Source organism: Lactuca serriola, chromosome 8 (assembly GCF_051521515.1).
Source record: "Lactuca serriola cultivar US96UC23 chromosome 8, Lser_US96UC23_V15, whole genome shotgun sequence".
NCBI classification, from domain to species: Eukaryota; Viridiplantae; Streptophyta; class Magnoliopsida; order Asterales; family Asteraceae; genus Lactuca; species Lactuca serriola.
The window spans coordinates 26,876,302-26,890,379 of NC_136415.1; the positions used below are offsets into that span (position 1 = coordinate 26,876,302).

Genomic DNA, 14,078 nt, shown 5'->3' on the forward strand with positions numbered 1-14,078 from the left:
TGAGCCTCCTTCCCTTGAATGGATGCAAGAACAAAGCTATAAGGTGCATCAATCGAGTTCTAAGAGACGTGACGTCTGTAATTTCACTCTGAATCATTTCATCAAATACCTGGCGAGCATTATACAAATCACCACACCGACCATACATAACCACTGATACATTACTAACAAACACATTATTCTCATACCCAAGGATACAACCAAATCCATGAAATGATGCACCATGACAGAATGACAAGAGCTCTTTGTATGCCATGAGAAGAAAAGGGAACACGGTGGTGTGGTAATGGAGGAGAAAGAGAGAATGATGATGGAGGTAGATAAGGTGGCCGACGATTATCTTTGAGATGGTAGCCGGTAACGGAAGCGACGACAAGGCGAGGAGGTAATGAACATTATTTTATCTTCTATCTAAATCATTTTCACTTCACTTTATTTATCAAAAATTGAGTTCGTTTCCCATCGATATCACATATCTTTCAAGATATTTTCTTCACATTTTAATTAATTTTCATTTCAGAGAAGTTGAATTTATTCTTGGTTTCTCATGATCGATCTATTCTCAAGTTTTTTAATCATCCGTGTTTGTTCGATTCAAATCTAATCATTGAATATCAATGGATAAAATGGATCTTTGAGTTTATATTGATTCAATGATTTGTGTCTCTGTGAAATTGCGATTAAATGTTAGAGCGGATGATGTAAATTAAATTTTAATATGATAAAATATTTAGATGATGAAGATTTGGTGTTTATCAACAAGAAGAATTGATCCACCTTGCATTCAGTTATGTTGAACTCGATCTATAGAAAAAAGGATCAATCGTATTCAATTTTGAAACCACAAGGACCATTGGTGTAACACTTTCTAAAGATATCTTGAATATGCCGCCTTTCGGAAACCATAGTAGGCCTGGCAATTGGGTTGGGTTCAGGTTGGCGGGTCACGGGTTGATGGGTTGGCGGGTCAGAATACATTGACCCAACCCAACCCATATAATATATGGGTTGGTGGGTCACATGTTAACGGGTTGAAAACATCAACCCAACCCAACCCACATAACCTGTATAAGTATATGGGTTTGTGGGTTAGTGGGTCGAACCCAACCATATAACTCATTTAATAAGCAACGCATTTTAAAATGAAATTAAAAAATACAAATAAAATGAAGTCATAAAGTCTTAAACATAAAGTTATAAACAAGAGTGACGACAACGAGTGGTGTGTGACAACCAGAGGACGAGAAGATGAGTGGTGTGTGTGCGACACTGCGACAGTCGATGACTCGAAGCCTCAATCAACGGAGACGGGAGACATGAATTCGTGAGTTTGGAGACTGAAGACTGAATTTCTTTTTGATCGGGGGCTTTTTAGGGGCTACGGCATGCTAAGTCGACTCGAAGATGTTTTGCAGTTTTGGAATTCAGAAAACAATTAACCGACAATCAAATATTTAAAACTGATAAATAATTAAATATACTTTTTAAACATTATATATATAATCGGGTTGGCAGGTTGACCCGCGAACCCAAACAGGTAACCCAACCCAACCCATGAAATAAACGGGTTGGTGGGTTGGCAGGTTGGCGAGTCAAAAATCTCAACCCAAACCCGTTTATTTTCGTGTTGGATCAGTGTCGGGTTACGGGTTGAATCGAGGATTGCCACCCCTAAACCATAGAGACTGTTTATGAAATTTGTCTTAATTTAATTTGATGGTTATAAATAGGCAAATAGCTATGGTCGTTGATTCATGTTTTTCTAGTTATGTATATATCTTTTTCACAAAACATTTATATTTTCTTTCTGTATCTTCCTTTATATTTTTACCAAAATGTATTTAAATTTCGTTTTATATTTTCTTGGCTAAACATTAGAAAACTTAATAACCTTGAATATATTCGTACTTTGGGTCGGAAGTTGTAGACAGTGTCGTTCCAAGCTGATTTGAGGCCCATACAAAATAAAAAATGAGGTCCTTATACCATCTCTATCTCCGCATAATTTTTTGGGAATATGACTTAGTAAGATAATTATTTTTCGGCTTGTTCACATCTGGGTAAATATTTTTTTTATATACATTTAGGCAACGAACTTTTTGGAAGTGTTCACATATGACCATTTTGACCTTCAGCTGCTACTGTAGCAGTTACATCCGGTTATAATGATCATATGTGAACACTTTCAACAAGTTCGTTATCTAGACGTATAAAAAAAATAGTTACCCAAATATGAACAAAACAAAATGTAAGAGTAAATTACACGAATGATCCCCGTGGTTTGGGGAAATTTGTGTGTTTGGTCCCTAACTTTTTTTTTAACTCGGATGATCCCTGCTATTTATTTTTGGTGCGCGTTTGGTTCCTGTCTTAACTAAAAAGACTATTGTTCCCGTAATAATTTATTTTTTAATTAATTTTCTTATTTATGTATTTATTTTTTATTTATTTAAAAAAAATTAATAGACCCCATATATTTGTATCTCCTCACCCTAAACCTAGAACCACATTTGAGAAATTTAATTTGGTTCCTTCGGTTACCATCCAATCTCTCATCCTCCTAAATTTCTATTTTCTTTCCATCTTTAGTGATATCGACATCTTCACCATCCATTCTTTTTTCGATCCTTCAACTCCGACGAACCAACACCACAAAAGATAGAAAGGAAATAAAAGTTGTGATGCATTGGGTTGTGGTGGTGGAAAATTCGATGAAGAGACAGTAGGTTATGGTGTTGGTTCGTTGGAGTTGAAGGACTGGAAAAAGAAGAGATGATGAAGATGTCCATGTCACTAAAGGTGTAAAGGAAATAGAAGTTGGGGAGGATAAGAGATGAGATGGTGACCGACAGACCCAGATTAACTTTCTCAAATGTGGCTTTAGATTTAGGGTGAGGAGATACAAATATGTGGGGTCTATTAATTTATTCAAATATATAAAAAATAAGTACATAAATAAGAAAATTAATTAAAAAATAAATTAGTAAGGGCACAATAGTCTTTTTAGGTAAGACAAGGACCAAGCGTGCACCAAAAATAAATAGTAGGGACCATCCGAGTTAAAAAAAATAAGTTAGGACCCAAACGCACAACTTGCCCCAAACTACAGGGACCATTTGTGTAATTTACTCTTACTTTTGGTTTTGTTCATATTTTGATAACTATTTTTTTCTCAGACATCTAGGTAACGAACTTGTTGAAAGTGTTTACATATGACCATTATAACCGTATCTAACCTGCTACAGCAGGTAATAATGGTCATATGTGAACACTTCTAAAAAGTTTATTACCTAGATATATACAAAAAAAAAAAAAAATTACCCAGATGTGAACAAACAAAAAAGTTAATTATCTTAAAAAGTGATGTTCTTTAATTTTTTACACCATATTTTACACCAAAAAGAATATTAGAGCAACTCCAACCATAACACCAAAAAAACACTAAAATGGTGATTTTTTAACACCAAATATATTTTCAACTCCAACCATACACTAAAAATAACACCAAAACATATATACATCCAATATTTTACTAATAAAATAGCACATTCTTTGTAATTATCTATATATTTTTTTCGGTTTACTAATGTTTAATATAGTTGATCATTATTTTATAAGAAGATTAGGTGTTATATAGTTCAATACATATCGATTGAAGGCAAACATGCAACAAGCTGCGCCGCTAGCCCTTTCTGGATAGCAAAACCAATTCTTTTGAAAACTACATTTGTGGATCTAGGAGATATGGCATTAGAATGCATGACCCGTTGGACTCTATTGAGGAGCTCCACCGCCTCTGGTGCGAGAAAACCAAATGTATCGAATGCAAAAGGAACACACACATGTTGATTTGCTATACATGCATTCTCGTGCTTTACCACTTTGCACGCAGCGGCTTTCAAAGCGACATGGCCAGCTGTGAAACCCCCGCTCCCCAAACCAACGAGAGGAGAGGCCCCAATAAGATCCACGCACGCATGCTTCCCTCCTATCCATCCAAAGACCAAAATGTCAGCCGGTCTAAGTGTGGACCTTCCATCCTGTGGGTCCGTCAAAAAGTTCACTGGCGCTTCTTTCTTCACAGAAATACCAGCACGCCAACAAGCATCAAAGAGAACATCCTGAACCACATCATGTTTATACTTGAAACCAGGGAGCTCTCTACAATGAACCGCGTGTACCCCAAAGATATCCAAACATGCCTTACGACAAACTGGACATATCTCATCAATTGGGAATATGGGAATCATGAGGCGGTAACGAAGGATAGTTTGGTACTCCACATGAGACATATGTTGGCCAAGACCATCAATATGGATAGTTAGCAGAAAATCCTGAGCATGAGGCGCCCGCAGACACTCAAAGACTGCTTTCTGTCTGACAGTCATGTCAAAGTTGACTTCCATATCTTGGACTATTTTGCTAAAAAGGGCACACGCCAAAGCTTTTTAGGATTTAGAGGGGGTGGTGTCCTTATTAAAATATATAAATATCTAGTAATAATATAGGTTTAAGGTTGTCGGATTTATAATATATTTATGTTTGCATTACACAAAGTTCAATTAACGTTAAAACTATAGAACGTGAAGTACAACCTTTTTGTAGAAATTATCAAGTTTATAAAAAATATATGAGTTATTATAATTAAATAATTTATAATATAACGTATATAATACTTTGGGAATTAATTGATGAGTAAAATAATATTATCTACCCTAATAAATAAGGATGATTTTGCCACATGTTATCTTTCTAATGCATTATGTCACATGTCATTTTGTGGATTAAATAATATCCACATGTCATTTTGTGGTTTTTTTCATTTTATAAAATTCCATATAATATTTAAGTGTAATAAATGTATAATAAATACATATCCAATTCATTAATGCAAATTTCCTTATAATTTCTATACTTCTAAATTGAATCCAATTATTTTAATTGTTTATTTATTTAAATTATTTTTATAAATTTAAATGATAAATAAATACTTCGTTTTTAATAATTAAATAAATTTTTTTTATAAATTCAAAATTTCTAAACTTTTAAATTTTCATAGGTGCTTATTTTTTTTTAATAAACCCATGTATCACGTGACAACTAGTAATATAATAAAAGGGGGTTTTGGTGTTGAGATAGTGGGCCACTATTTACACTAAATTGCTGGTGTTTTTGAAGGTTCATTGGAAGGAATTTGGCCTTCATTTTTGTGATACAGTGGCCGATTGGAGGAGGCCTTAGAGATGACACCACAGTACCACTCCAAAACGGTGTAAAAATTAAGTTTTTGTAAAGTGTTGGAGATGCCTTTACGGTTAAAAAATAATAATAAATGAGGGTATATATTTCATTTTAGATGGTCCTTAAGTCTTCACTATTGATTTTATTTTGAGTTAGTTTCTTTTATTTTCTGTTTAATCACTATACATGATGGATTATATATTTCTTTTATATACTAACATAATAATAAGATATACAAATATGTGGCCCAAGAAATTTAGAGTCGCGAGTCATCGCCCATGTTGTCCCACGATACGACCCTGGTTGTAGAGGTAAACGGTAGTCAAGCTGAGTAAATTAAACGTCTTGAAGTCAGGTTTTCAAAGCCGGAGGTTTCAAGTCAATAACTTACGTAAAGTTTTAATATTCAAAAATCAGGCGTATGTGCTGTTAATTATTTTGGTCTTATAAGACAAAATTGTAAAAATTAGAGGTAAACGGTAGTCAAGCTGAGTAAATTAAACGTCTTGAAGTCAAGTTTTCAAAGCCAGAGGTTTCAAGTCAATAACTTACGTAAAGTTTTAATATTCAAAAGTCAGGCGTATGTGCTGTTAATTATTTTGGTCTTATAAGACAAAATTGTAAAAATGGTTCCTATGGTTGGCAAATTTATGTATTTTTGGTCCAAAACGAAATGTTGGTGCACTAGTGGTCCAATTTTAAATACCTTATATGATTTTGGTCGCTATGATTGACATTTTTGTGTGATTTTAGTCCACACCCAACTTAAAAAGATGGATATGCCCTTATATTTCTTTAATTAATTTTTTTTAATTTCTTATTATTAAAAGAAATAAATAACACCTACCCCACCCCTCCTACTCACCTGTACCCCCCCCCCTCTTTCCCTCCCTCCCTCCCTCCCTCCCTCCCTCTCTCTCTCTCTCTCTCTCTCTCTCTCTCTCTCTCTCTCTCCAAAGAGCGTGGCTGTTGGGTACTACTCATTCAATTGTTTCCCTTAAAAACCCAAACCACTATACGCCCCTCCCATTTGCTTCCTTCTGGCATTCAATCGATCACCGACACAGAGAACCCTTCCTTTATTCTTCTTTATCTTCATAAATTGTATAGCTCCACCATTGATTTCCTGAGAAAAAAACGGATGCTGCTTCAACCCTAATCACATTCCAAGATTCGTAGGTATCCACATTGGCGCCACCTTGATACAACCAGCGATCGAGGAGTTTTCTCCAACGAAGATGGTGGCGGTGATTTTGGGGGTGGTGGAGTATCTTATGATGTGATGTGATGTAACAGGTTGGCGAGGTAGAGGTTTTGTCTTTTGATGCAGAGGAGAGAGATGGAGGAAGAACATGGGAGAGAATGAGGTTTTAGATGAGAAATACGCTGAAGAATTCAGTCTACAAAACCCCTTTCGTTTTCTTCAAATGGGTTCATTGCCTACTGTGCCCTCAATTTGTTGGGTTTCAAAATGAAAAATATGTTATGCCGGTTATAAAATCAAAATCCCAGGAATGCAATGTTTGTATTTTTCTAGATTTCAAAATCAATTTTGATTTCTTCCATAAATATGTGTTTTGTTGGTTTTAAAATTGAAATCCCAGCAACTCAACATTCAGTTTAAGCGACTATGGTTTGCTTTTTTGTTCTCACTAATTGAATTAGGGACGACTTCGACATCCAATTTCTTTTGTTTCACCTAAATGCCGACATAAGAGGATAAAAGATTATCGGTTAGTTCTTGCCGGAGCTGCAACTTCTCGATAAACAAGACTTGCCTCCTTCATCGATAGCCTTATGTATAGAGATGGGGAAGGAGAGATGGATCCACCACCAGCGGAGTCTAGTTAATCAACGTGTGTCAAATTTCGACGAAGTCTTTCAACACCGGTGGTGGTGGTATTGATTGGTTTTTGTGGGTGTTGTGATGGGGGGAGAAGAAGCAAATGAATTAACTGATAAAGGGGTTGACTTGTTATCAACTTTGACCAGTTTAAGATTGCGCAAAAATGGGTTTTCTGGTGATTTACCAAATCTACAAGATTTGCCAAACAATTTGATCATTTTGTATCTGAATAACAACTCGTTTTCTGGTCGAATCCCAGTTAAATACAGTCAACTCAACCACCTTCAAGAACTTTTTATTGTGTGTGTTTCTTTTGTTAAGAGAGAAATGACAAATGAAATATAAATGAAAAATATAAATTAAATTAATTTATGTATTTCTAGAATTAAAGAAAATGAAAATATAAATTATAAGGGCATAATTGTCTTTTTAAGTGTGTAGGGACCAAAAACAATAAAAAGATCCAAAATTGGACTAGTGGTGCACCAATGTATCGTTTTGGACCAAAACGACAGAAATTTACCAACCACCGGGACCATTTTTGCAATTTTGTCGTCTTGTAATTATATTGCTTTCCGTTCTAAAGTGATTTGTTTTTTTATGGTGGACATTACCTATTTAAAGTCTACCAATTTCATCTACATCTACCACACCCACCATTTTTAGGAACAAATCATTAATTAATGGAGCTTTATCGCCAATGGTGGATCCTTTATAGGGCCAGGGGGCTATGGCCCCCTGATTTCGAACTTATAATACCTAGATTTTACATATATAATTGGTTTTATACTTACATTATTTTCTGGGCCCCTCGTTCATTCTTTATAAACATAACAAGAAAATCAAAAGCTAATTAATAAATTAAGGAACCAGATAAGAACTAGATAAGTTATTAACAAAAAGACCGAAAATCACTAAAAAAATCAAAATTAATTATAGTAGGATATGAATTGATTTGAAAACTAAAAGTCTATAAAACCAAAAAACTATTGTAGTTTATAATTTTCTAACTCAATCTTTGAAATCTTTGAGAAACAACAAACCATAAACTAAATAATATTGGTTCCAAAAAGAACAGTTCACTGGAAAAAAACTAGTTACCCCGGAAACTAGAAAAATATGGAGGTTTCTGTCTCTCTAGTCTCCTCTCTGCGTTCGTTGATTGTTGTTTTCCGTTTGCTAGTGCTTCATGTTCAGCGTTTGCTACTCCAATTGATGTTATAAGGTGCTTCCTCTACATGTCGGACTTGGACTTGTGTTTACCTCTGTTGGTTCTTATTTTGTCTCTCCGTTCCAAAGTCCGCCTCCTCAAAATTGTAAGTTCTTCTTTCTATCTATCTCTAGTTTCTTTCTCTATAATATGTGATAATAATATTTAATTGTTGTTGAAAGACGTATGAAGAGCTAGGACTATAGATCTTGACTATAGCCTATAGGTACTTGTTTCCTGTGGTATTAAAAGCCTGCAACAAAACTATATTATTTTTTTTTTATTGTTTTGTAACTTTATAGATTTTTATATTGCTAAAGATAATGGTATCCATAAATCTTGTGAAAATAAATTAGAATGTAGGATGATTTGGTTTGTTAAAGATGTATAGATTAGACTGTTATTTTTATTAATTATTTTTAGATTTTCATTAATGTATAATTATAATTGTTGTAAAAGAATTAGAGTAAATTATAAATAATCAGTTTGACAAATACAATTGTAAATTATTCTTTCATTTGGTTCTTTGTTAATTGTAAGTTAAAGTTTTTCATAGTCTTTTGAATAACTTTCAAATATGTAGGATTATATAGCAGGGATTGCAAGGGAAAGTCCGAGATTGCACAATAATAGAAAAAAAAAAGTTCAAAATTTTTTGCACTACGTCCGAAAAAATCAGGGGTTGCACGAGCCATTGTGTGCCCTATACTAAAACCACAAGTGCAAATACGGCTAGTGTTCATGTTAGGGAGGATTAATCTCAAATTAAACTTATTTATATGTGAAGTTTTAGTTCCGGCCCCTCTGGTTCTAACGTTTGTGTTCCGCCCCTGTTTATTGCATTATCCTTGTTTTGCTCTCCTGTATTAATATATTATTTATTTTGTCATGTTCTGCTGCAATAGATAAAGTATATATAAATCAACCAATCAAAGATGACAACACCATTGATTCAGATGGCGAGACGTACGAACTGGGGTTTTTTAGCCCCGGAAAGTCAAAGAATCGGTACCTGGGAATATGGTACAAACAGATATCAACCTTTATCGTTGTGTCGGTTGCTAATAGGGAGAATCTATTTTGTTTTGAATTGTATACTTAATAATTATTTTATTCATTAGCAAAAGGCCAATTCAGCTTCAATAAGAAGAAGTTAGTACTCGCGGTGGTGCCGTCAGTATTGTCAGTTGCAATGCTTGTGTCCACATTAGCATATGCATGTAGAAAGAAGTTTAAAAGGCTTCATAAAAAGGGACGAGGTAAAACATGTCATTCTTTTTTTTTTTCGAGAAATGAACATTAACAAGTTAATAAGAAACTACAATTTAATTGTTTTCAAGAGTATGATTTTTGGCAGATTTATGAAAACATGAGAAATTGAAAATGAACTTTTTGTAGGAAGTAGGGAACATACCCTTGATAAAGATAAAGTAAACCTTGATGAAGTACCTTTTTTTAGCTTAAAGAAAATAGTCAAGTCTACCAATAACTTTAACATTGACAATAAGATTGGGGAAGGTGGTTTTGGTCTCGTTTACAAGGTAACTTGCTGATTCTTTTGAAATAAATTGCAATACATGTCTGTGTTAACAAAGGAATATTAGAATCATAAGCACCAAAATTTATCTGTAGGGTGTGTTGGAAAATGGGCAAATAATTGCTGTAAAGCATCTCTCGAAAACATCCAAACAAGGACTTGATGAATTCAAAAACGAAGTCATTTGTATCGCCAAACTTCAGCATCGGAATCTTGTCAAGCTCCTTGGATATTGCATTCATGGAAATGAAAGGATTCTACTTTATGAATACATGGATAACAAAAGTTTAGACTCATTTCTATTTGGTTCGACTCCCTCTAATGCCTTAGTTTCACACTTGTTCTAGCAACATGCATGGACTAAATAGTTAATATTTGGGAGATGAAACCAGAGGTTAATTGCTTGACTGGGCTCGACACTTTTTCATTATCCATGGTATAGCTCGGGGTGTTCTTTATCTACATCAAGATTCCCTCCAAATTATCCATAGAGATCTCAAGGCAGGTAATATCTTGCTGGACAGTGAAATGAATCCAAAAATATCAGACTTTGGCCTTACTCGAAAGTTTATAGGACAAGATGCCATAGCTAAGACAAAGAAGGTGGTTGGAACAGAGTAAGAATCCGTACAACATTGCTCAAGACAAAAGAATACAAATGCAAAATCCCACTCGTCTTTTTCTAATTAATTGGACTTGGATGCAGTGGTTACATTTCTCATGAGTAGGCGGTACATGGGCGTTTCTCTATAAAGTCAGATGTATTTAGCTTTGGTGTCGTTTTGCTGGAGATTGTGAGTGGGAAGAAAAACAGAGGATTCTCTCATGAGGCTCATAGTGATAACCTTCTCGGACATGTAAGTAAATCATGTAGAGTAAAAAGCACTAGAAACTACTTTTTCTTTAACCCTCATCTTTATGTTTATTTTTCTGAAATTTGGTTTAATTCAGACATGGAGACTACATAAAGAAGACAAGTCCATTGAACTCATAAGTGCATCTTTACGCAACTCTTGTGTCGTGTCTGAAGTGCTACGATCAATTCATGTTGGATTGTTGTGTGTGCAACATCATGCAGAAGATAGGCCAACTATGTTGTTAGTAGTTCTGATGCTGATTAGTGAGGGGGCACTGCCTCCACCCAAACAACCAGCTTTTTTCACCGAAGAAAGTTACCGTGAAGTTGGTATTGTTTCATCCCTAGAGGAATACACAATTACACTCTTGGATGCTAGATATAAAGCATGTGCCCATGCAGATGAATAAATTGTTGGAATAATCAGAATTTGTTATGGAAACATTCCTTATTTTATTTTAGATTTTTTTTACTTTCTTCTGTTGAACACGACTCTTTATATGGGAAACAAAAATACTTTTATTAAGACACTTAAGAAGAACTTACACTTTGTGAGACTACTACACACTTTGCTTTCTTTGAGGCTTTCATGGATGGTTTGAAGCAAATGAGCTCCATACCTATTTATAGGTGTCTTAGGAAGGTTCTAGATACTATTATACACTTACTACATACTAGATAACTCTAGAACTATCTAATATACTCTATATGCTTCTATAGTAGATTATTCTAGGTCTAGGTTGCTCTAGTGTCTTCTAGAACGATCCATAACCTTCCGGGGTCTTCCATGGCGTTCTAGAGTATTCTAGACTCTTCCGGTATATTTTGGAGTCTTCCATAGTCTTCCATAATGTTCTAGAATCTTCTAGAGCATTCTAGAACAAGCTAAAGTCTTCTATATTATATTTGTTCTATTGGTCTAGTGATGATCTTTAACACTCACCCTCAGCACTAGCCCTCATTCTTCGTATCATGTTAAGCTGATAGCGAAAACCTTCACATTTTCCAATACTCAGCCCTTTGGTGAACAATTCTGCTATTTGGTCATCGGTCTTGATCTGTCGCATCCCAATTTCTTCCGTCAAGACTTTTTCTCTGATAAAGTGATAATTCACTTCCACATGCTTTGTTCTAGTATGAAATACTGGATTTTCTACCAGCCGAATTGCAGATTGGTTGTCGCAGTGAAGTGGTACTGCATAGTCAACTTTTTGATGTAAGTCCTCCATTAGGAATACCAACCATGTACTTTCTTGAGCTACTATGACCACTGCTTTGTACTCTGATTTCGTGGTTAAGAATGATGTCATTGGTTGTCTTTTACTGCACCGTGATATTGGTCCTGACCCGAGCATGAACACATACCCAGTGGTTGATCTTTGGGTATCATGGTCTCTTGCATTGTCAGCATCACAATATCCAACCAACTTGCAGTCTTCTCATGTTTTATACAAGAGACCGTAGTCAATTGTACCTTTGGCATATCTCAAGATTCATCGGGCAGCATCAAAATGAGGTTTCTTCGTACTTTGCATGTTTCAACTCATAACTCCAACTGCAAAGGCAACGTCAGGCCGAGATAAAGTTAGGTAGAAAAGACTACCTACTAGTTATCGATACATCGTTCCATCATCCAACTCTTTTCTTTCATGAGCACATATCTTGGCATTTGGCTCTATTGGCGTTGATACTGGCTTACACTCCAACATGCCAAACTTTTGAAGTATATCTCTTGTATACTTTTGTTGGCAGAGGAACAACCCTTCCATTGTACGATCAACTTCTAGCCCCAATAAGTGTTTAAGCTCCCCTAGTTCTTTCATTGGGAATCGTACCGATAGGTTTTCTCTTGTTTGATGGATTTCCCTTTTGTCATCCCCGGTGATGATCAAGTCATCCACATAAACCAACACAATTGCCAACTTCCCTTCTTTTTATTTGAGGAACAGGCTTGAGTCTGCATGTGCAACTGAATAACCACTTCGGGTAAGAAATTCAGCAATCTTACCATACCAGGCTCTTGGTGCCTGCTTCAATCCGTAAAGAGCTTTTCTCAGCTTGTGCACATGATTAGGATTATCTGCATCCTCAAATCCCTTTGGTTGGTTCATGTAGATCTCCCGGTCTAATTCTCCATGCAAGAAAGCATTTTTCACATCCATCTGCCATAATTTCCAGTCTTTACTAGCTGCAAGAGCTAGCAGCACACGTACAATAGTTATCTTTGCCACTGGACTAAATGTTTCATCATAGTCCAGTCCATATTGTTGTCAGAACCCTCGAGCAACCAAACGAGCCATGTATCATTCAATTAATCCATCTGGGCGATGCTTTATTTTATAAACACACTTGCAGGAAATAGGTTTTATATCTCTTGGTCTTTGTACTAGTTCCCAAGTTTGATTCTGCTCTAAGGTTGTAACTTCTTCTTCCATTGCCTTCTGTCAAGCTTTATTCTTAAATGCTTCTTCATACGTCTTCGGCTCTTGAACACCGTCTTCTAAAATAGATGAATTAGCATACTTGGGATTCGGCTTTCGGATTCTTTCCGTCCTTTGAAGTTGTGAAAGCGGCGTCTCCCTTTCATCAGCGTTACTTATTTGAATTACTTCTTGCTCAGTGACATCAGTGTCACTTGGATCTTCAGGTGTGTCAACACTTGACCAAATGTGTGTAGTTTTGTAACACCGTAATTTTTCAAAACTTAAATTTTATTTAAGTTCGCTAAATTTATAAAACACTTTTTGTAAAAATCTCATTTCTGTTAGATTACAAAATATAATTCCATATTCAATCAAATAATAATCCAGGATCCTCAAAAACATAACTCTTCCTCTGGTGTGTACAATCGAGCCGGTGCCGTCCCGCGATCCTGAGAAAACCTGAAACACATAACATAAACACTATAAGCACGAAGCTTAGTGAGCTCCCCAAAATACCACATATAACACATATTAGCCACTCGAGGTTATAACTCTGTGGCCCTCTAGACCTAACTCTATGGACCCTCGGGTCCTAACTCTGTGGACCCTCTGGTCCTAATTCTGTAAACTCTGGAATACACACGACATAAATCACATAGAAATAATGTAGTGCAACATATCACATAAATAGCATACAAGATACTATGTCACATAACTCTGGTTACCACTCAAGGTAAAGTATAGTGAGAAGACTCACCTGGCAAGCAGAATGCAGTCATCCTCACACTTGAATCTCGAACTCGCCACCGCCTAGCACATAAGGCAAATATCTCTAATTAAGCCTCGAAATCTCAACTCTAATTAAACCGACGATTACTCTTCCCATCTCTAATCGGATAGTTGGTAAAAGACCATTTTACCCCTCCATGATCTCTATTACTTATGTTGACCAAAACCCCAAAGTC

The 14,078-nt window shown here is 35.6% G+C and overlaps 1 protein-coding gene across 1 annotated transcript; it reads left to right on the plus strand.

Moving 5' to 3' along the window:
* Positions 1 to 9,232: 9,232 nt before the first annotated feature.
* On the plus strand, positions 9,233 to 11,100 carry LOC145066742 (G-type lectin S-receptor-like serine/threonine-protein kinase SD1-1). The gene is made up of 6 exons (XM_079014017.1): positions 9,233 to 9,320; positions 9,419 to 9,556; positions 9,696 to 9,838; positions 9,930 to 10,013; positions 10,563 to 10,691; positions 10,786 to 11,100. The coding sequence occupies exons 1-6, from the start codon at positions 9,233 to 9,235 to the stop codon at positions 11,098 to 11,100; spliced, it is 897 nt and encodes a 298-aa protein (XP_078870143.1).
* Positions 11,101 to 14,078: the final 2,978 nt, after the last annotated feature.